The sequence below is a fragment of the Heloderma suspectum genome, chromosome 3, assembly GCF_057233095.1.
Source record: "Heloderma suspectum isolate Gila_16-S chromosome 3, 16-S_ref, whole genome shotgun sequence".
Classification (NCBI taxonomy): domain Eukaryota; kingdom Metazoa; phylum Chordata; class Lepidosauria; order Squamata; family Helodermatidae; genus Heloderma; species Heloderma suspectum.
The window spans coordinates 41,842,683-41,865,957 of record NC_139460.1 but is presented as its reverse complement, the minus strand read 5'-3'; the positions used below and the strand labels follow the sequence as shown (position 1 = coordinate 41,865,957).

The window sequence follows — 23,275 nt, the reverse complement described above, 5'->3', positions numbered from 1 at the left end:
AATACATAGATTGGAGTGAACAAGCAGCTTGCACCAAAAAGCAGTAAAACATAAAATTAGTCTTCCTATTCTTGGTGAAACATGACTAGAATGCTAAAATGACACTTGGGCCAATGAAACTGGGTAATTATGCGGCAGTGTGCTCTGTAACCACCGCTCAGCAGGCTGTGTGTCTTGCAGCTAAGCTTATCTGGAGTCTCTTTATCAAGAAAAGGAACATGTTCAGACTTGTGTATCATTGCTAATCGGCGGATGCTCCTCCGAATAAGCCAATGTTTCTGTAGGAAGAACTTCAAAATAACAGGCTAAAACTTACTTAATTTCAGTCTCTCAGCTATCTCCTTCCAGATCTTACCTTCTAATAGATACTATAGTCATTACCATGTCTACATCTATAATAAACAAGACATACATAATAAAAAAAGTCTCATCTGTGCTCATAAACCCCCTTTCCTCTGGCTGTGAGGCTGTACCCTTGCTGGAGTCTGGGCAGAGGCCACCTACCCAACCCCTGACAACCACTGTGCATGCATGGAGGGGGAGGGGGTAAAGGTTCAAGGAAGTGGGAACAAGGAAGTGTCCAGATGAGAGGCAGAGGTGACAAGAATCAGAGTATGCACTGAGTGAGCAGAAAAGAAAGCAAGCATTTTCCCAGGCTACTAACTGGGAGCAGTGACAAGGACTGTGTATGCTTGAATTTACCAGCTGAAATGTTGGCTGCAGCCCTCAAGGTCACACCTACTAGACAGACGGATAGAGATATGATACAGCCTAGGGATGTACAGATTGTTAAAAAAAAAAGTTTAATCTGCATTTTGTGGATTGTCAGGCACCTTTCGTTCCATTGCTCTCTCATTGACGGAATCAGATTTTATTTTTGCATTTCTGAATTTGTGCAAATTCACATTTGTGAAAATTTTTGTATTACTACATTTGCACAAAATTCCAGAAAGTTAGAAAAACAATTTGTGAATCCGCCCAACTGGAGAAAAGTCAGTTGACTGTGGAATCTATGAGTCGTATTCATAAAAAACTGAATGTGTCCGATTCCATAGCAGACTTCTCCGACATCCCTAATACAGCCCCCCCATTTTATGGCTTTGGTATGTTAGTTGCAGGTCTTAAACAACTCTAGTACTGATCAGAATTTAGACAGCCAAACTAAGTGAAATGTAGTTTGATTTAAAATCATTGACTACAGACTTGGAGCTTGAAATGGTATAACACCCAGCTCTCGATAGCTTCTTTTGGAATTCTTAGCTCAGTTCATTAGTCTAGCCCTACAGTGCAATATTAGAATCAATCGCCCAGTTCTACTATGGCAAAGAGACCTCTTCATATCAGTATTCAAGTCAGCAGTGGAAAGAAATCCGACCCACTCCTGCCAAATCCTACTTGCCTCCTGAAGATATATCTACACTACAAATAATCATCCCTTTTACTCTCATGGCTTTCGAGCACATATTAAAAATGGTGGGTTGGTGAAGATGCTGAGAATTTGTGATAAGATCTCTACCCGCCCCCACCTCTCACAGAAGTGGGGGAGGGAATGACTGTTAAGCCAATATAACGGCACAGATATGTTCTGTTCAAGTCTCTCCACCATTATTCCCTAGGTGACCATTCCTAGTTTTCATTTTGCTGGCCGATTTAGCATTCATTCTGCAGTCTGCCACCATTCAGAACTGACATCCAAAATAATCAAGATGTGCAGGTGTGTTTTTTTAAAAGATGTTTATTAAAAAGTGCTTTTAGTTTATGCTAAAACTACAGTCTTGAGTCCTCGTAATACAGTAAAGGGGGTCATCTAAAAATGGTTTAAGCAGCATGTTAGACACATGACCTGCAGTGCCTATGAAAAAAACAGTAACAAAAGGGGCCAGATCAACTCTATTGATCATGAGGCAAGTGCTTCAGCTTCTGTGCAGTTCATTGTCATGCTGCAGCTCATTGTAGAGGTAGAGCAGCTGGCGGCTCCAAAAGGGATACTTGCATATACCTGCAAAAGAAAAAAGCTGCTCATTATAAAGAGTTCATGATCTCCAGCTGAGACGCCCTCAGCTGCCTCTTAAGTTCAGGAGCTTGAAATCAGTGGATTATTGAACCCTGATCAGGAACTCAGTGCGGGAATAAACGTTAAAGGGCAGTATGCAATGGGGTGCTTACGCCCTCACCAATCCCATTGCACAAGTGGCCTGCACTGCTTGCACAACAGCAAACGAGTGCTTCCGGGGGGCAACCCGAAACGAGCAGAAGCACTTGTTTCTGTAAGGGGGCAAGTCAGCAGAGCTTGTGTAATGGAGCTCCGCCGACCTGCCCCCTCACAGAAATGAGCATTTCCACTCATAGTGGCAAGAGTGTTGGACTAGGAGCTGGGAGACCCGGGTTCTAGTCCCCGCTTGGCCATGGAAGCTCACTGGTGACTTTGGGCCAGTCACAGACTCTCAGCCCAACCCACCTCACAGGGCTGTTGTTGTGAGGATAACATGGAGAGGAGGAGGATAATGTAAGCCACCTTGGGTTCCTTGCAAGAGGAAAAAAGGTGGGGTATAAATGCAATAAATAAATAAATAAATAATTTCAGGGCTTGCACCCGGAAGCACTGATTTGCCATTGCGCAAGCAGTGCGGGCTGCTTACGCAATAGGACTGGTGAGGCTGGCCGCACGCGGAACAAAAGCAGTGGTGGGCCCCACAAACAGAAGGGAAGGATTGGATACTGCCCTTAGATTCACATTCATGGATTGAGAGCATTCTGCCATTGCCAAATACACCATACAAGAGGAGAGATTTGACTCTGGCTGTGGAGTTCAGCACGCAAGGAATCCTTGCAGAGTTCAGCATGCATTATTGTATATCACTTGAAGCAGATGTATAGTGGAAAGCCATTCATAAAGGTGTGTATTTTTTAAAAATCTGCAGAGAATTATAATATGGGCATTAGTAGGTGAGATCTTAGCAGAGAGTGTATCTTAACAGTATACCATCACTGGGGGAGCTTTGTTACCCTGAGGAGTTATTCTTCCCATGACGATGAGAGAACAGCTTTAGAGAGCAATGCTGTGGTTTCTAGGCAGTGTCCCAGGGGCCATAGGATTGGTCAGGAAAAACCCTCTGAATCCACAGACAGAACTATGACCTTGGAGGGGTTTTTTGTTTTGTTTTTAAGGTCTGAGGCCCTCTCCTGGCTCCTGCCAGCAACCACGGAGATTTCCACAGTGGCTTCCTCTAAGAGGTTGGAACTTGGACCTCATAGAGGGGGAAACCAGGCATTTCAGTGGGCAGAAAATCCAAAGGATCCCAAGTCTTCTGCTCTTGAGAAGCATTTAGATGCACTCAGGAACATGTCTAAATGTCCGTCCCCCCCATGGACTTTTCTTCCATCCACAGATAAGACTTGTATTTTTCTTCCACCTCCCTCCTGACTCCCACCCTGCCGGCAAGAGCTGACAGAGCATAGGAAGGAGCAGAGCCACTAAGACTGGAGGCTCCACTCTCAGAACATATGATTGCTCTCTTATCGAAGTAAGATTACATATGTTAGACAGTTTCATACTTGTTACAGAAAGCAGCTGTTCCTAGGACCAAGTTTAGGCAGGGTGTGTGTGCAGTTACTGACCCAGAACTTACTTAGTTCGCTTGTATTTCTCCCTTATCGCTTGCTGCTGTCGATGAGGAGCATCAAGGCATGCTTTGTGCAGGTCACTTAGACAAGGCACTATTGCACTTAGCGAGTATCCCGTGAAAGCAGCAAGTGTTTCTGGCTGATCAGGAGAAGAGATAGTTACAGCTTTATTACTCCATTCAGACAGATGCAATGTGCTGTGTATACCTGCGAAGAGACTTGCATGTCAAGCCAATCATTAATTTAGGATAGGCCTTCTCCCAACTTCAGTTAGCAACAATGCCGGCTCCAGGATTTGGAGGGCCCTTGGGCAAGACACCCTCAATGGGCCCCCTCCCTCAGTGAGTCTGCCTGCTCACTGCCGATGCCACTATTACTCCTCATCCTCTCTCTCAGCATTGCTACCACTTCCTTCCTTGACGGGCACAAAGCCAGCGAGCAAACAAACAGCGGCATCTACTGCTCTTCCTTCTCACCACCACCGTTGTCTGGGCTACAGCAGCAGGCAGGCGGACAAGCAGGTTATAATGGTGAAGAGGAGGAACAACTCCAGGGGGCTTTTGTGAGGGAGCCCCTGCTGGGCTGTCAGCCCCTGGCAGGTGCCCAGCCATGCCTGTCCTTGACACCCACCCTAGTTACCAGGCGTGTTTCAACTGGAGAGCAGAGGTATGGCGAGAAATTGAGTAGGGCTGCTCAAACAGGCAAACAGCCTCACTCAGTTTCTAACAGCAAATACTGGAATACTATTTTAAATTTTGTGTTACATTTTTTTAAGACTGTTTTCATCATACTGTTGTCTTCTGTAATGCTGTTGTTGTATTTTTTTGTGAATTGTTGTAAACTGCCCAGAGAGCTTTGGCTATGGGACAGTACAGAAATGAAATCATTTTTTTTTTATTATTAAGCACAGTTCTCATCAAGCAGCTCTCCCACACAGTTATGCTCAGACAACCTTAGGTTTTCTGCCACTCTACATGGTGGGTGGATCCCTCCATGCCAAGCTGCATTGCACTGCCATGAGCACTTTGGGGGGAAAAATGTTCTTTGCTAGTACCCATGCTTTACCTTGTAACATGCCCAGCAAGGAAGTAATTAACACATTCCCTAGTTTGGGAGAAATACTGGAGGAAGTGCCAGTGAAAATTTTGTTTAAGGCAGTGAAATAAATAGATTTCAAATTGGAGCACCAAAAAAACCAATACCCACCAACAACAACACCCCACACATTAAAGGTCAGCTGAACCACACTGACAGAACTGTTTTCAACTTGGCACAAGCTCTCTTGTTGAAATTAATAGTCCTGTTAGCTCTGCAGAGTTATAGTCTAACTAAGAAAAATTGGAGGTAGCCTTGTCAGATATTTCTGTAGCATCAGCCATTTTTGAAATTTGTTGCTAAAAAAGAAGATGCAGGTAAAGCAAGAGTGAGAGGCTGTGCCATCTTATGTATATACAGTTTCACTATTTGAAGGATTTACACCCAGGTTAGGCCTTCTTTGGTATTCAAGAGCCAGGCTTACCCAGAAATGCCTGTTCACAGTGTAGTTTGCTAGACAATAAGCAGCCGCCGCCATTTGTGAGGGAAGGTACTTCAGGAACGGATCAGCTTCGAGGAGACTCAGCTCTGCTACATACTGAGAAGAAAATTGCACACCATTTTAATCAGAGGGAAGTCAGCAGAGATGCTAGAAGATGACCCATCTGTATCGGAAGACTGGGGGGTGCAAAGCCTCTTTCAGAGCAGCTCATGGGGGCTGCATTTGGCAGGTGGAACTGAAGGGAAAAGGGGAGTGGAAAAGAATACCAGCCTATTTTAACTGAAAGCTGCCAGTAACGAAGCTTGAGGAAAGGCCTGTCAACCTTCTAGAATGGGGGGGGGGACACTGCACAAAAGCCAGGAAACCGCAAAATGATCAGAGGCAGAGGAAAGGGGGTGGGGCCACGGGAACAGGGCACGGCCATCTGGCCAACCCAGAAATCTGGACTGGGACCCCACAAGGACTGGATTTGGCCTCCAGGCCTAAGGTTCTGCAGTCCTGCTATAGGCCACGTTACCCACAGTAGGGATGTCCGTCGCTGGGAGATCTGGTTCTTTTTTCACTCAACAGAGTTCTGCAACGTACACAACTCAATTTGCATCTGCAAGCCGAGCTGCGGGCTGTTCACAAACTACGGGAACCTTTTTGCACATGGGGGGGAGTTTCTGCAATTTGTGTAAATCGCAGCCAAGTTTACACAAATGTCCAAATTTGCATAATTTGCACAAATTGAAGAACCTTCCTTCCCTCAGCAAAAATGTGCAAAATTCCCAGAAAATCCACAAACTGGCACGACTCGTTTCAGATCAAGTCTGGCTCTGCAGTGGGAACTGAAAGGAAATCCAGGGGGCCAAGCCTAGGAAAATTAATTGACCTTCACCCCCCAAATGGATTTCTCCAACATCCCTAATCCACAATTCAATATAGAGTTAAGTGTCCCTAAACCCATTAACGCGCAATCCTATGCTTGTTTAGACAGAAAAATGTCCAACAACTCCCAGCATGCCCTAGCAAGCCATGCCTGCTGGAGAATGCTTGGAGTTGTAGGACTTTTTTCTGTTGAAACATGCATAGGATTGCACCCTTATTCTGTTTAGCAGACTGAGATAATGTTTAAGTCTAAGCTCCTGTTTTGTTGTGAACGGCTTATGGCTTTTAGCAAAAAAAACTTTGGTTTGGCTGCCGCCTTTGCCATGTAGACAGAAGGTACGCCCTCCCAAGTTCTCCCTATCCCATCTCAATCTCTGGGATAGAAGACTGTCGTGGGGTTTTACTGTCCATTACTTCAATTTCATAGAATCATAGAATAGTGGGGTTGGAAGGGGCCTACAAGGCCATTGAGTCCAACCACCTGCTCAATGCAGGAATCCAAGTCAGAGCATCCCTGACAGATGGCTGTCCAGCCTTGCCTTGAATGATTCCAGTGTGGGAGAGCCCACCACCTCCCTAGGTAATTGGTTCCATTGTCGGATTGCTCTTAACTGTCAGGAAGTTTTTCCTGATGTTCAGCCAGAATCTGGCTTCCTGTAACTTGAGCCCATTATTCCATGCCCTGCACTCTGGGATAATTGAGAAGAGATCCTGTCCTTCTTCTCTGTGCCAACCTTTCAAGTACTTGAAGAGCACTATCAAGTCTTCTCTTCTCAAGGCCAAACATGCCCAGTTCTTTCACTCTCTCCTCGTAGGGCTTTGTTTCCAGTCCCCTGATCATCCTCGTTGCTCTCCCCTGTACCTTCTCCAGTTTGCCTGAGTCCTTCTTAAAGTATAGTGCCCAGAAATGGACACAGTACTCCAGATGAGGCCTAACCAGTGCTGCGTAGAAGGCAACTAGTACTTCCCGGGATTTGGAAGCTATACTTCTATTAATGCAGCCCAAAAGAGCATTTGCCTTTTTTGCAGCCACATCACATTGTTGGCTCATATTTAGCTTGTGATCTCCAACAACTCCAAGACCCTTCTTGCTTGTAGTATTGTTGAACCAAGTATCCCCCCCCCACCTTGTTACTGTTTATTTGGTTTCTTTTTCCTAGGTGCAGAACTTGGCATTTATCCCTATTCAATGTCATTCTGTTGTTTTCTGCCTAGCACTCCAGCCTATCAAGATAACTTTGAATTTTGTTTGTCTTCCAGAGTATTAGCTATCCTGCCCAATTCTGTGTCATCTGCAAATTTGATCAGGATTCCCTGCACCTCCTCCTCCAAGTCATTAATAAAAATGTAGAAGAGCACTGGGCCTTCTAGACCAGGATGGGGAACCTGTAGCTCTCAGCGTAATTTCAGAAGCCTTCTGCACACAATCAGTTCAGACCTCTAGAAAGTGTGATCTGCCCTCCCTTGGCAGCCCAATGCATGGCTAGCCCCACCCACCTTTGGTTCTAGCCCCACCCACCACTGGCTTTGGCCATGCCCACTACTGGCATTTGGCCTTTAAACAGATTACCCTCCCTCACTATGGCCCTTGATAGAAGAAGAAGAAGAAGAAGAAGAAGAAGAAGGAGGAGGAGGAGGAGGAGGAGGAGGAGGAGGAGGAGGTTCACCACCCCTGTTCTAGATTCTACAGCAGGGATGGGCAACTTGAGATAGACCAGGGGCCAATTTCAAGCCCCTGGACACCATAAGGACTGCACTGCTGCCACCAGAATTCAGCTGTGCAGCAGGGAGCAGGGAAATTGGCCCTTTGCCAGTAAAATTCAGCAGCAAACCACTATGGAGACACAAGAGGGCCAGGTTTAGCTGGAAAACAAGCTATGTTTGCCACTGCTGCGACATTTCTGCAGCACAGCGGCGGAGGTGGCAGGGGCCACATTCAAGGCCGTGGGGGGCTGCATGCAGTCCACAGGCTGTCCATCCCTCCTCTACAGAGAAGCAAAGATAGTCAGACAGGCTTGGCATGGTACCAAAGGCAGCAAGCCTAAAGTGAAATTGTACTAAGCCCCTGTTAAAGCATCCGTTTGCTATATTCTTCAAGAAGTCTAGTTTCTGCATGGCAGACCAAATATCCTTCTCTAGAGCAGATGCCGCCCTAGTCCTTTTTTGTCCAGGAGTCCTTCAAGGTTTTAGAAGATAAAGTATCTCCTTACCCTTGCAAAGTTCTCAGTCTTAGGACTGACACCATGCCTCTGTAAATACTGAAGGAGAAACTGGTTGACGGTTGGCACGGTCAAGTCAAAAGCAAGCACTTTGAGGAGTAGGTGCTCCATTCGTAACAGCTGTTTTTTCGTGTAGGTATCATCTGTTATGTACACAAATTCTTCTACTTCTGGTGGATAGATTTCTTCATATTTCCTGGAAAAAGAAAGAGTGGTATGGAAAGCTTCACTGTATATACATCACATTTTAATTCCATTAATTTAGACGATCACTTGACACCATCATCCCTAGGTAGTTCAGCTACAGTTTCACTACTGAAGAGATTATACTTTTCACTAGCCACCATTCATCAAGAACTTTTTTAGCTAGTAGCACACCCTTCCCCAACCTAGTGTTCTCCAGATGTGTGGACTACAACTCCCATAACCCCCAGCCAGCATGGAGTTATAGTCCAACACATCTGGACGGCACCAAGCTGGGGAAGACTGAGCAAGATGTTCTAATGGACAACTGTATTTTGTTCATATTAAGTCCTAGACAAATAATGTGTTTTTGTGACCCTACTTAAACCACAATCCTGTGCATGTTTAGACAGAAAAAAGTCTTACAACTCCCAGCATTCTGAATCCCACAACCCTAGAACAGCCCATGGGTTCCGAGTGGCTTGTCAACTACTCCAACAACCCACCCTCCCTGGGTTCACATGTAATGACAAGCTATCGTGCACTCCTGCAACAAGAAATGCCATAAGGAAATTTCACCATGGTAGCTTCTCATTACCCGAGAACCAGGTCTGCAGCCTCATACGTTCCAATCATTTGCTGGATATGAGCATTCGAAGCAGGTATTTTCATGACCTCACCCAGCGGCCCAAAGCACTTGGAATGTGCCAGGTTTATTCATTCATTCAAGCAAGCATACTTACGCAGCCAGGAGAACTGCTGCTGTTCCTACAAGTTGCAGTTTTCCTCTGAGGACAGACATGCAAGAGAGAAACCTGTCCAAGTAGTTTACAGCAAGGTACAGTGTCTCTGTCTGAAGCTTGTATTCTTCACCAACTTCTGCCAACCAGTCCACTAAGATGGCACGCATACCTGAGGTGATATCAGGCTGCTTCCTCATGTAGCATGGTTTGGGCCTGTATTTTACCTACATGGAAAGAGTTTAGTCCCAGAATGAGAGAGATGGGGGGAAAACTGCCCTGCAAGGTTCTTCACAGGAAGTTTGAACTCAGAGGGTACACCAGGGGTGGGCAACATGGACTTTGATTTGAACCCAGGCCTGAGATTCTCCACCTCTGATTTATAAGCAAAACATGCAAGGTACCATTATGAATGTTGCCCAGATTCTATCAGGCAAATTACTTGTTAATGACTCAGGATATCCAGGGAATGGTTGCTTGATGGAGACCAATCCAGAATCCCTGGCATGTGAGAGCCATTGGGCAAAGGTGACTCATTCGTGCCTTCCTCACCCCACCAGTTAAGGGTGCATCTTAAAGAGGTATGTGTCTGTGAAAAAGTATTAGGTTTGGGGACAGAGAGGCATGTGTGCGCACACACAGTGTCCTGAAAGCAAAAAGCATCTTGTAGTATTTGGGTTGACGTATGAATACTATGAGGTGTAGCATTCCCACAAGCAACAAATCCGCTGCCCCGCCCTTGAGATCTCCAGAGAGGCAGCCCCTCTGGAGATCTCAAGGGCGGGGCAGTGGATTTGTTGCTTGTGGGAATGCTACACCTCATAGTATTCATACATCAACCCAAATACTACAAGTACACTATAAGCTTCCAGTGATTTCTCCTTCCTAAGGGACCCAAGCTCAGTTACGTGCTGCCCCTGAAGCTCCTCACTGCTTGTGAAAGTGCACAACAGTACTTCTTGCTCACTATCCTACCCAGAAGGCTTTGCAGCAGTGCTATATTCAGTGCTTGTCACTTTACTTCAGACAGAGGAACTGGGAAGCATTCAAAGACTCAAGAAAAACTAAGGTCTGGAGGGAAAGACCTGAGGAAAAATGGAAGACGTTGCTGGTTAGCGTGAAAAGAACAGTGAAGGGGCTTATTGAGAAGTGTTCAAGTGCAAGAAGAGCTGCCTTAGAGGCAGCGAGACAAGTACCTGGCTGGATAAAGTTGTCACTTAAGCTTGTAAGTATATGGGCCCCAAGTACAGAGAGAGAAAATAGTTACAACGAGATCAACAGTATAAGGAATACAACAGAGCAGGGGTGAGGAACTTTAGCACTCTACATGTTGTCAGACTCCAATCCCCATCATCCCTGACAACACCTGAAGAGCCACAGGTTCCCCAGCCCTGGTTTAGATAGAGCAGTTAATGTGTCACTGTGCTACCATGCAGAGCACAAATGAATACAGAGATCCAAATGCATGAGCGTGATCCACTCCCAACTAGCAGCCACCGATGATAATCGGACAAATCGAGATCAGTACTGTCAAACCTAAAATAACTCAACATTATCCCACACTTAAGTCACACTGAGAGATTCAATGTCAACACCAAGGCTGGTAGAGCAGGAAACATACTATAATAAGGTTCCATGAGAACGAGCGTAAAAGGTGAGGTTTAAGACCATCTCATTAAACAAAGTTTAGAGTTTGTACAGAGTGCATGTTATGCAGCCATTACGCAAGGATCAACATTGCAGCGAGCTTGTTAAAAGTGCTACTCACTTCAGCCTCTCTCAAGTAGCAATGAATATCTTCTGCATATTCTACGACACTCATTACATCCATTTTATTACCCGGAAGATCTTCATTTTGTGACTGCAACGACTTATCCACCAACATTGGAGATCCTAAATTACCAAGGAAGAATAGCCAGGAAGAATTTGGTTTTCTTAAGTGAGCCTTTGACTGGCCATTTGTTTCAGTGTTTCCTTCCATCACTAGGGATGCAATCCTATGGCTGCTAGACAGCGTTAGACAGGCATAAGATTGTTCAGTTTCCAGGAACCAACCTTGGAGCCCATGCTCCAAGGTCGATTCCTGGAAAACTGCCTCCCTGCCCCCTCCCCTGCATAGGTCCCTAGGCTCCGGGCTTGGATGAGCCGTATGGAGCAGGGCAAAAGGGGGCGTTCCCGGGGATTGAGAGTGCAGAAGTGCTGGTACGATGCTTCCTATGCGTCATCTGGCCTCCCCCCCCGCAACAGTCCTGTGGCCAGATGGCCAAAATCGGCTATCTAGCTGCAAATGCAGGGCGGCTGGAGCACGGAGGAGAAGATCCCCTCTGCGCTCTGCCCACCCAGCATGGGATAGGAGGTCACCTCCGAGTTCTGAGGTGGTTGCTTATCCCGATAGGATTGCTCCCTCAAAGGCATTAAGGGTGCAATCCTATGCATGTTTAGACAGGAAAAGGGCCTACAACTCCCAGCATGTTCCAGCTGGAACATGCTGGGTGTTGGGGGCCCTTTTCCTGTCCAAACACGCGTGGGATTGCACCCTAACTCTCACATTCCTAACAAGTTGTTTGCTTTCACAACAGGTGCCACACCCTGCAAGAAATTAAAACTTTGGCCGTGTTAAGACCACATGACAACTTACCTGTACTTAAGTTCAACAGCAGGTGAAGGTTGGGATTTAGCATGCTGGTGTCAATTTCACACATGCTGGGTTCCAACTCTTCTACAGCCACACAGCTATACCCGTTCCTTTCTTCCACTTCATCTATGTAAACAGCAAAGCTTTGCTTGGATGACATGCAGGTTGGCAACATACTTTTGCCAGTAGCAGGACAGACATTTTCGGATCCAGAGGGGCACCGCACTAGAGTTGCTCCCTGAAAAGGAATCATCTCATTGGGAGGAACAGACTATAGTTAAAATTCAAGCAGGACAGGAACAATCTGCCTTTAGACCACCCTTTCCCAAACTTTGGTTCCCAGACATTGCTGGACTACATCTCCCATCACTCCCAACATGGTCCATGCTGCTTGGGGATTATGGGAAGTGTAGTCAAACAATGTCTGGGGAGCCAAGGTTGGGGCGTTCTGCTTTAGGTGACAGCTCTGGGGCCAGGGTGGTCTGGGATTGCATGATGCTGGCGGTGGTTCCAGGTTTTGGAGAGCCCTTGGGCAAGACACCCTCCATGGGCCCCTTCCCTCAGTGAGTCTGCCTTCTCACCACCATTGTCACAAGCTGCTGTTGCTCCTCATCTCTTCATTGCTTCTCATCATTGCTACCACTTGCTTGCCTGACAGGCAGAGGCAGCAAGCAAGGAGGCCGTGGCATCTACTGCTGCTCCTTCTCACCACCACCGTTGTCTTGGCCAAAGCAAGAGGCAGGTGAACAAGCAGGCTGCAATGGCCAAGAGGAGGACCAAGTCCAGGGGGCTCTAGTCAGTGGACCCCTCCTGGGCTATGGGCCCTCAGCAGGTGCCCAACCATGCCTGTCCTTGATGCTGGCCCTTCACGAAGCTCTTTTAATTATCCGGCCATATCACAAGGAACAAGTCAGAGGCCTTTCCCAGATCAAGCAGTGACAGATGCCAAATGAAGGCTCCTACTGCATTTCAGTGCAGCTGTACTGAACATGCAAGACTGCAGCAAAAGGGCAGATGGAAGGTACACGTCGGTTTGCACACATGCTCTGACGCTGTTCTATCAGTTAGTATGCTAAGAGTGCTTTGATGGGTCTGTGGCTGCATAATAAAATGATGATACTAACAGAAATTTTAATTCAAGTGCTTTCTTATGTGGTGACCACAATATAGAAAAATGTAGTTGTCTGCAAAAGAATGGACAGCAGTCCACAAAAACAATGAAGAATCGCTACCATCAGCCATGCTGCATACATGTTGGTTAATGAACATCTTTTGCATTTACTTAAGCAGAAGCAATGGGTGAACAAGAAATTACTCCCAAGTACTCCACAGTGTGCTTGGAGTACTCAGTATCCACAGTGATACCAAGTACCCCACCCCATGCCAGGAATGGCTATAGCTCAGTTGCAGAGTACATGAATAAGATCCCATATTCAGTTCCTGCCCATCTGGTTAAAAAGATCTCCAGTAGCACAGCTGGGAAGTATTTGTACCCAAAACTTTGAGGAGCTACTGACAATCAGGGAAGATACTAACTTAGATGGACCAATCATTTAAGGCAGCTGCTTATATCTGTTATGTTCAATTATGTCTTGTAAACAGGGCAGGGTTGCAGCTCCTTCCTTTCACTGTGTTATAATGAACAAAATAAGTACACCACTGATTCTCAAGCACACCCATTAGAGGCCTCCAGTCTTTTGGGCTCATGGGCACACTTGGAAACCTGAGGAACTGTCATGGGCACCACCATGATGGGGCTGCCTAGTTAAAAAGGACAAGTGACTTGCCCAAAAGAGTACAAAGCAGAGATTGCCAGACCACAAAGCATAACAAAATATCTATTTCAACAGAAGGAAAAAAACGGTGCTGCTCAGAGAAACCCCATCCCCAAGAAACACACAGGCAGACCCAACCCCAAACACGCAGGCACCCCCCCACCCCCACCCCACCCCCCCCCACACACACACACAGAGAAAGAACAAACCCCAGGCAAAACACATGCAGCAAAGCACCCCTGGTCGCCGACTCTCCCACACCTTCTCCTTGCTTTCTTCCAGCACCCAACCTCAGCGGGCAGCTGCAGGCTCCCTTTTCTTACTTTTTTTTAAAAAACAACAACACAGTTTTAGCTAGCTGGCAACACTGCAAGCCATGGAACCCGCCCCTAGCTGCCCTTCCCAGAGGCTTTCTGCGGAAAGGACCAGTAACCTGCTTCCTAGCCAGTTCCCGATCTGGAGGCCAGTAACCTGCTTCCCAGCCACCCAACATAATTTGTTCATTTAAAAAAAAAATCAGGAGGGTCGGGGAGGGGGGAGCAGCATTGAAGCATTTCCGACGCCAGCAGTACAAACAAACTTCAGGCTCAATTTCAGCTTAGCTCATTCATACTGAAGGGTGCCACAGGTCTGTTTAAATCACAATCTAGTAGAAATGCATGTTAATAGATTACAAGAGAAAGCGGGCAGGGAAAGCAGAGAAGCCTGAATCAGAAGACTGTGGGTGAGCTAGAGGACTCCAACCATTCTAGTTAGCAATTCTATGAAGAAACCAAATGGGGAGAGATGTTAAGCCCAAGTCAGTATTCCAGGTGAGCCTTGGACATTCCAGGCCCAGAGCTTTTGTTACACAAGGCTGTTAAATCACTGTATCTACTTTCAGTTTCGTAGCAGAACTGAGATCCGCGCTCTACATAAAGAGCTTTTCCTTTCCTGCGTTTCTGTTACATAACCTCTAGGCAGAGCTGTGCTATAGCGGAATAGTGCAAATGGAAGTAGACAAGTGACAAGTAGAGGAATCACTTCCAGAAATACCCCATTTTCTCCTTTCTAAAAAAATACATAAATGGAAAAGTGTTCTGAAAAAACAGAGGCAAACACGATGTTGTCTAAAGAACCCATAAACAACCACGGGTAAGAAATCACAAGTACACAATAAATACCTTGTGTAGAAAAGCTCCCAGAAGATGAACAGTTTGGTTTTAGAGCAAACAACAGTAATGCACCCTATCAGTATATAGTATCCTTACAGCAGCCAGTCAGTGTTGTAGAAGTACACACTGTATGTTCCTTTTCAGAAACAGGAATATACCAGACTGAACACCAGTTTTTTTTCCAAACCACACACAGCCAGAAACACAAGACACCATCCAGAGTAGCAGCCACACTACTCCTTACTCTGTAAGACTCCTTACAGAGTTTAACTCCTTAAAGCAGCCATCCCCACCCTGCTGCCCTCCAGATGTTTTGGACTCCCAACTCTCATCAACTCCAATGGTCAAGAATGCTGGGAATTGAAATCCAAAACATCTGGAGGGTACCACAGTGGGAAAGGGTGTTTTAAAGACTTTGCAGATGTATTATGGCAGAAGCCTTCAGAAACTTCAAATGTATTATCCTCAGTTGCGGGGGTGGGGGGAGATATTATTATACAAAATTCACGCACACCCTACAGAAAAAACAATAGGGCCAAAAGGCCACAGAGCACAAGCGAAACAGTCCAAGGCATTTGTATGTGTCATTCAAATGTACACGAGATGTAAATGGTCACTGTACTTGCAAACATTTGAGCTCTGCATACATATGTCACAGACTTTTGTATTTCATGGCCTTTGGGCCCCAAGTCTTTCACAGTCCTCCCTATACCCATGCATGATTGATATCTCTCCCATGTGCACCCAGATATGCCAACTGGGATAGCACTTGCTAAGGTTCACTGGAGCTTAGTTACAGCCAATTCCCAAACATTTAAAAATTGAGAGTATGGGCATTGGGTAAGGAATCCAGATTGATACTAGATATATAAATGTTGTGGATATATAAATGTTAAGGACAGTGACCCATAAAGAGCTATTTAGTCATACAACCCATCTTTTCCTGCCAGCACAGCAGCAGCATAGGGCAAATGCTAAAGTCTCCATCGAAGCAGCAGAAAGAGTCTCTCTTGATCACTGGTTGGTTTGTTCCTGATAAACTGTAGCTAGACGACGGAACCTTTCAGCAGTAGTTGACCACTGGCAGTTAAAGAGTGCATGCATTTCCATTGGTGCTACATTCCATAGCTCATGGCATGAGCAAACCCTTTAACGGTTCCCCAGTACTCTGTATGCTATTGAACCCAAGGATCTTGGCCGTACTATGAAAATAAAAGGTGAGTCAATATCTTATAGTACTGAACTGCTCACTAGCAATTAAAGTATACCCTGTAGTTTATGAGAGCCCCGTAGGTTATGAGTTCATGGTAGCTGGGACTATGGGAATTGTAGACCCAACACATCTGGAGACCACCAGGTTGGGATCTATGAGCTGAAACACTCATTCAGCTTATTTTCTAGTTGTGCAGTTGATTACAACTTCCATAATAATTTCCAATCTACAACCTTATCCACAAGATGCAGATTATAGTTACCAAGAGGTCAACGCATGTATGACACTACCACCACCACCAGAATTAACTATATGCATCTTGTGAAGTGTTCCGGAAGAGCCCCCACTCCACCCCACATGTAAACCACATGTAGCCTTCAAAATCTGTTAAGTACTCATATTAGTTATTAAATAAATGCCTAACCTTTCAATTAGAGTTAAGTCACAGGCATCTCTAAAAAAAAAAATGGTGGTCTAAACCTAGAGTATCACAAGCCAGAATACATTGATTTTAAAAGAAAATAAATATGGGGGGGAGGGGAAAAGAGAAGAGAGCCTCTTATTTAATCAAACACTTCTATCTCTAATGAGAACTAAAAACTAGACAAAACCATAAGATTAAGGGCACAATCCTATGCATGTTTAGACACATTCTGGCTGGGTAATGCTGAGAGTTGTAGGACACAGCATCACTACCACAGGATATAGTGATGGCCACCAGTTTGGATGGCTTTACGAGTGGATTGGACAAATTCCTGGAGGAAAAGGCTATCAGTGGCTACTAATCCTGGTGGCTATACCAGAGGCATACACCAGTTGTCGGGGAACACGGGTGGGAGGGTGCCGTTGTGCTCGTGTCCTGCTTGTGGGTTCCCGGTCGACAGCTGGTTGGCCTTTGTGTGAACAGAATGCTGGACTAGATGGACCCTTGGTCTGATCCAGCTGTGCTCTTCTTATGTTCTTATTTTTATTTTTATTTTATTTTATTTTATTTATTTCATTTCTATACCGCCCAATAGCCGAAGCTCTCTGGGTGGTTCACAAAAATTAAAACCAAACAACACACAATAAAACAATTTAAAATATACAGAACATTAAAACCACAATATAACAATACAACCACAATAAAACCTAGCAGCAGTGCAGGAGTTTAAAATACTGATTTAAAACAGCAAAGATAAAAATTTAGAAAGCTAAAATGCTAAAATGCCTGGGAAAATAAAAAGGTCTTCACCTGGCGCCGAAAGGAGTACAATGTAGGCATCAGGCGAACCTCACTGTCATGTTTCTGACCAACTATGCATAGGACTGTGCCCTAAATAACAGAACAAATGGAACAAATACCAGCTAACATTATTGAACATAATACCAGCTAACATTATTGAACCTCTACTGAGGCAGACCAGTGGTCTATCTACACCAGCACAGTTTGCCTAACTGTAGCCCTCCAAAGCCTCAGACTTCACAAGCCTTGCTACCAGGGAGCCTTGCTAAGGCCGGGGTCCAAGTCCTGTGGGCCTCTGACTGTCCCCCAGAAAGCCACGTCCCATTTCCCTGGGCCCACCTATGTGGCGATCTCCCGGCATTTGTGCAGTTCCGTCTCCATCCTAAAACATCGAAATGCCTCCAAGGCTTACGTAGTTACTAGCAGTTAGAGCTTTAGGGCACAATCCTACACATGTTTAGACAGAAAAGGGGCCTACGCTTGGTGTTTTTAGCCTCACCCCTTTTGCCTTTAGCCCCACCCACCACTGGAATGCAGCTCCCCCCCCCGCCGCTTCTCGGAAATGGAATACAGCTCTTGAGCCAAAAGAGGCTTTGTGCCCCTGTGCGAAGGACTTAACCAGGGGCAAGGTAGATCCTCTGCCACTGCACGACCACCCCTTCCTCTTCATCTGGTCAGCTCAAACCATGTGAGCCATGTGGTCAGTCACCCAAGAAGCCCAGTCCGCCATGATTTACCTGGACAGAGGGTCTCAGACACTGCCCATTTTCAGTCAGCTCCCCAAGAACAGCCCTCTGGTGAGGATTTTGATTGGCCCACGGCTCAGCAGCAACAGGCAGGGAATCCCGAAGCTCAGCCTTCTCATCGCCCTTGTTGCTGCGATGCATTTCCTCAAGGTCAGCAGCTGATGCTGGAAAAAGACAAAAAAACACCCTGTAATTAAATTAATCCTGCAGCTCCATCTTACTGCTCCGTGTATTGCTTTTATGTTGTGATTTTAATACTGTATTTTAAACGTGATTTTAATACTTGTATGCGAAGTGCTTAAGGATGTTACTATATATTTAGAGGTATATCACAAATAAATAATGTGCATTAAGTTATTTCCCATGACCTCCTCGGATTGACTCCTTTCAAGCACAGCCCATCTCTGCCAGTGCTTCCGACACTTAAAATGAAAATCTTCCCGCAAGTGGCAGTTTGCATCTGCAAGGCTGCTTTCTGCTATCCTAGCTGTCTCACTAGTCACAGCCTCGCCCAACCTGGTGCCTTCCAGCTGGGGGTGATGGGAGTAGCGCTCCAACCCATCTGGAAGCCTGCTCATGTTTCATCAACAATCTATGAAACAAACGTAAGAAACTGCTACAGTGGGTTCCAATACTTAGCATGCAGGTCAACTACGCATGTAGCTAACAGCCCATGCCAAAAGCTCAGGCTGAGGAAAATGTTAGTAATAGTAATAATGAAATCCTGCAAATGTTAGAACTGAACTATCATACTACCCTAACGATGGCCAACAAAGAAGCCAGTCACAACAATGAACATTTGTGAAAATGAAGTTGCGGCATTACACACATCACTTAAACCAAGGGTGGGCAACTTGTGTTCTCCAGATGTTTTGACCTACAAATCCCATAATCCCTCACCATTGGCTCTGCTGGCTAGAGTTGATGGGAATTGTAGGCCAAAACATCTGGAAGGCCCACCCCGACTTAAAGCAGCGTTCTTCCCTTTCTCTCAGTGGGAGCCCAACACATCTAAAGGCAATCAGGTTGAGCAGGGCTGTGCCTGGTGAGATAACTGGGATAACAGGAGGCCGGCTTGCAGACACAGACCGCAGCTTGCAGAAGGGTTTTCATTTGAAACCAATGGGACTGGATTAGCTGAAGTGGCCGGCAGCAGAAGATCCTAACCCAAAGGGCATGCACCTACTTGGAACAAAGCCCCACTGAATCCCAAGCCAACATGCCAAGGATCAGGATGCATTCCCTGAGCCAGAAGTACGCCCTGCTGAATTCAACAGATCTTATTGCCAAATATGGCATTTGGGATTGCAATTCCAGGCTCACACAAGCCTGCTTTGGGATAGGAAAAAAAATTATTTACTGGTATTCCGGAACAAGGGCTGTATCCCCTGTCAGTTCTAATCAGAGTAGACGCGTTGACATTAATGCGGCTTACGTTAGCCATGACTTCAGTCATGATTTCAACGGATCTGCTCGAAGAAGGGCTAACACTGGATACAACCCCAAACGTTTCACTCAGAACGCAAGAGCCTCTTGCAACTTGAAGGAGCCGGTGGACAGCGGGCTCTGGAAACGGAGCCGAGACCCCAAGCGGTGGCATCGCAGTCAACCCAGGTCGGGGGGGGGGGGGAGGACGGGACAAGCGCGCAGGTAACCCCGACCAGAAAGGCTGCGGGAGCAATCCAGGGGGGCTCCTCGGGAGGAGCCAGCGAGGGCTGCGGCTGGCGCGCAGCAAAGGCTTCCGAGAGGCGTTTGCCAAGAGCAAGCCCCAGCCCTGCTTCCAAGCAGCCCGCCCGAGGAGACCCGCAGAGCCACCCCTTCCCTCCAGCACCGACCCCAACGTCTGCGCCGGGATTCCGCAGAGCCTGGCGGCGTCCTTTCCCCCAGCCGGCGCGAAGGCGACACGGGCAGCCGAGGGCTCCGCCCTACCCGCTTTCCCCCACCTCGGCGGCGTCTCCCTGCCAGCGGCGCAGGCAGGGGCTCGGCAAGGGCTCAAAGCGACCACCCCGCGCCCGCTCCCAGCCTATATAGGCGGCCGCCAATCCGCGCTCGCCGTCGCGCCGCCCCCGCCTTCTCCTCGGCCTCGCCGTGCGCTCTAATTACTTTCAAGCCGCCCGCGACTGTTGAGACCGACCAGTTGGAGCTTGCGGCTGCCCGCCCGGCCGCCCTATCGCATGCGGCAGGCGGCGCCCGTGGCAACCGGGGATCTCCATGGAGATCTTTTGCCTGCTGCTGCTGCTGCTGCTGCTGCTGGCGACGGAGATCCGTCTCCCCCCGTCCAGTGCCCACCCTGCGCTTGGTGCGCCCGAGGGGGCAGGTCAGGCCCCGCGCCTCCTTGAGCTGAAAAGCAAGAGCGGATCACCCGGGACGTGGCTTTCTTGGTGGCTTTCAGCTCAGAATTACGAACTTCCAGCGCGCTGTAGCTGGATTTCCGGGACTTTCCGCCCCCAGCGGGCCAGAAGGGCAACAGCTGCTGCTTCCGCGACCATCTGCCCCCCGTCCAGCCGCCCCCGCCCTCTTAGCCGCAGAGACGCGCTTGCCTGCGGCTGTTGCGCAGCGCAGATCTCCGATGGCCAGCTGAGTGCGGAGGAATCGTCGGCCCAGGAATAAAATCAAGAACCTTCCGAAGAGGAAGTTCCAGCGTTAAACCTAGCAACGGCTTCCTCTTCCCTTGCAGGAGATCTCGCACACCCCTCTGGCCATTGGAAAGGCTGAGGGCTTTGCTTTTTGCTATTTGGGGAGGGGTTGCCCTGTTACGCTTGGTGCAGGAAAAACAACAGCGAGTCTTGCGGCACCTCAGAGGCCACCAGATTTAATTGTGGCATAAGACCACTTGGTCGCATAGGCCAAACTATGAGTGACATTAAGGCCACAATCCTGTGCCTGTTTATTATTATTTAGACAGTTTAGACAGACAAAAGTATGTTTGTTTATACAGACAAAAAGTTCTACAACTCCCAGCATGGCTGGCTGGGGAATGCTGGGAGTTGTAGGGCTTTTTCCTGTCCAAACATGCATAGGATTGCATCCTAAATGTGTTACTATCGTGTTTGGTTGTGTGTGCCTTAAGTAGCAGCTGGGGGAACGATCTGTTTTGGGAACACAACGGATTCCAAAGAGTTTGGATTTCTGTGAACCTGACCTGAGGATTCCACAGTAGGCTGGCTTTTTCCAAGTCAAACAGATTCCGCAAACTTGCAGACTGAGTTGAAAAGTAAATTCGAAGTTATAAAGTGCAAGCCCACTGCAAATGTTACTCCATCTAAACTCATCAGTTTACTACAGAGTGGTTGACATGAGAGATGTAAATGCAATAGAGTGAGGTATTTTATGAGATCAAGCTCTTCATAAGGGAAGTTGTACTCTTTGCTTTTGGCTTATTTTTAGAATTGAGCAATCAACATCTGTTCATTGCAGATTGATGCAGGGTGTTCCCATTTTATCCTCACAACAACCCTGTGAGGTACATTAGACTGAAAGAGTAAGAGGAAGTGACTAGTCTAGAGTCAATGAGGGAGAGCTTTACTTAGCCATCCTTCATTTGAACTGAGCATCCTTTGCTGGCTTCACTTAAGCCTCTGACTTTTTCTTACTCTTTTTTATGGCTTCAAAGTCAAGCTTTGGTGTTTACCTGCCAACGATTGTTCAGGAGTTTGATCATTTGTGAAATTTAAGTCATGGGAAGGAGGGCATGCACAATTAATTTTGTTTATTTGTTTAGACCATTTATTAGCCACTTTAGCCAGATCTCCCACAGCAACTTACATAAAAATAATTTAAAACTTAAGGGCACAATCCTATGCATGTTTAGACAGAAAAAAGCCCTAAAACTCCCAGCATTCCCTTGCCAGCTTGACTGGCTGGGGAATGCTGGGAGTTGTAGGATTATTTTCTGTCTAAACATACATAGGATTGTGCCTTAAGTGTAAAATATATTCAGTTGCCTCAAATCCATCCTTAGTATTTTGCATGTGCAATTTGGGGCTGCCTTTACATTAAGGAAAACCCCTGCAGTCTTCCTTCCTGGAGCCTTTCCACGTTTATTACCTCCTTCCAGACAGCGACCCCGTGATTGCTGAGAGGGAAGCTTTTAATTTTCAAGGTTCCATAGACCGCAATGAAACAGCGCCATCTAGTGACTGTTTTAATCATGTAATATTCCGAGTTTAAAAAATGGTTCATTACTTCTGGATCTTTTTGTGACAAAATAAGCAGGAAATACCTCTGGATGTGCCCTGGAGGTTAACGATGGCATGAAAAGGACCCGCAAACTTACGTAAGTGAGCAATCTCAATGGCAGGATAAAAGTTCGGTATGAAGGAGCCCTTGGTCTCCCCTCTCTTTTTTTTCTTCCAGTTTTGGTTTCTGTATGTTGGTAAAAATAGCACCCATATCCTTCACATGGCACGAAATTCCCATACAGAAATTTTTAGAAAGCCTGCAACAATGGAAGCTGCCTCTAAATATAAAAAAACTAGATGATTATTTACAAAAATCTCCTTGAACTGTGCAAATTCTAGGCTAACTCCTCCCTTTACCAGTTCTTCCATTGGGGGAAAAAATTGTAGGGAATGAGGGTGAATTGTGATCATCAAGTCCTTACTTTCCTTTTAGTAAATCCTCTGAATATTGCAACCACAAAGTGCTATCCTTGTTCTAATTTCATAACCATATTATTTGTGTATCAACTGCAATCCAGATAATTTACTCCATAGTAGACCAAGAGATCTAAAAAGAATTGCTATGGCTTAATTGGTGGGTGGGTTGTAATCAATACTTACCCTTTTATACAATGGGTGTATGAACCTTAAAAAAAAAAAAAGAATCTACAGATCTCTGACCCAGGCCCTTAATATCACACTGATGAATACTATTTGCAGAAAATATTGGTGGTTTATATAGGGCTGAGCAACTTGTGGCCCTCCAGATGTTTTGGTCTACAACTCCAATCAGCCCTCACCATTGGCTACACTGGCCAGGGCTGATGGGAGTTGTAGGCCAGAACATCTGGAGGGCACATGTTGCTCACCCCTCATAGAGTCATCTTCTAAGTGTGCCATTCTTTTCTTATTAATGACACCATAAGGCATTGTTTTAGGAATGTCTGTGAATGTGGTAAACCTTTTGAGTATCATTCTGTCTAATTGCAAAGTCAGGCTGTGAGTGCCAAAAGAAATGCAGCCAAAATGGGGCCACTGAAAATAAGATGGAAGTTTCAGCATGCTCAGGCAAACCGGAAGTTTAGGGTGCAATCCTATGCGTGTTTAGACAGAAAAAAGCCCTATAACTCCCAGCATTTCCTTTGCCAGCATGGCTGACTGGGGAATGCTGGGAGTTGTAGGACTTTTTATGTT

General features: G+C 46.4%; 1 protein-coding gene across 4 annotated transcripts; it reads right to left on the bottom strand.

Annotated features, from left to right (window-relative positions):
* Positions 1-1,726: 1,726 nt before the first annotated feature.
* On the bottom strand, positions 1,727-20,335 carry CCNA1 (cyclin A1). 4 transcript variants are annotated; one of them, XM_084841663.1, is made up of 9 exons: positions 20,025-20,335; positions 17,913-18,085; positions 11,812-12,046; positions 10,942-11,066; positions 9,177-9,400; positions 8,242-8,446; positions 5,144-5,257; positions 3,630-3,763; positions 1,727-1,999 (listed from the first exon to the last, which is right to left on the bottom strand). In XM_084841663.1, exons 2-9 carry the CDS (start codon positions 18,060-18,062, stop codon positions 1,948-1,950), a joined length of 1,239 nt encoding a protein of 412 aa, XP_084697789.1. In that variant the 5' UTR covers positions 18,063-18,085; positions 20,025-20,335; the 3' UTR covers positions 1,727-1,947. The 4 variants fall into 4 exon arrangements, 3 of the variants coding, with proteins under 3 accessions (XP_084697789.1, XP_084697787.1, XP_084697788.1); XM_084841661.1 differs by having other exon boundaries at positions 20,211-20,318; XM_084841662.1 differs by lacking the exon at positions 20,025-20,335 and adding an exon at positions 19,851-19,983.
* Positions 20,336-23,275: the final 2,940 nt, after the last annotated feature.

Bases quoted from the DNA above. Each gene is read 5' to 3' on its own strand.
- CCNA1 (XM_084841663.1), bottom strand. From the start codon at position 18,062: ATGCATCGCAGCAACAAGGGCGATGAGAAGGCTGAGCTTCGGGATTCC. The intron at 9,401-10,941 runs GTGAGTAGCACT...CTTTCCATGTAG, and splicing joins GCTACTTGAGAGAGGCTGAA to GTAAAATACAGGCCCAAACC. The intron at 2,000-3,629 runs GTAAGTTCTGGG...TTTCTTTTGCAG, and splicing joins GAGAAATACAAGCGAACTAA to GTATATGCAAGTATCCCTTT.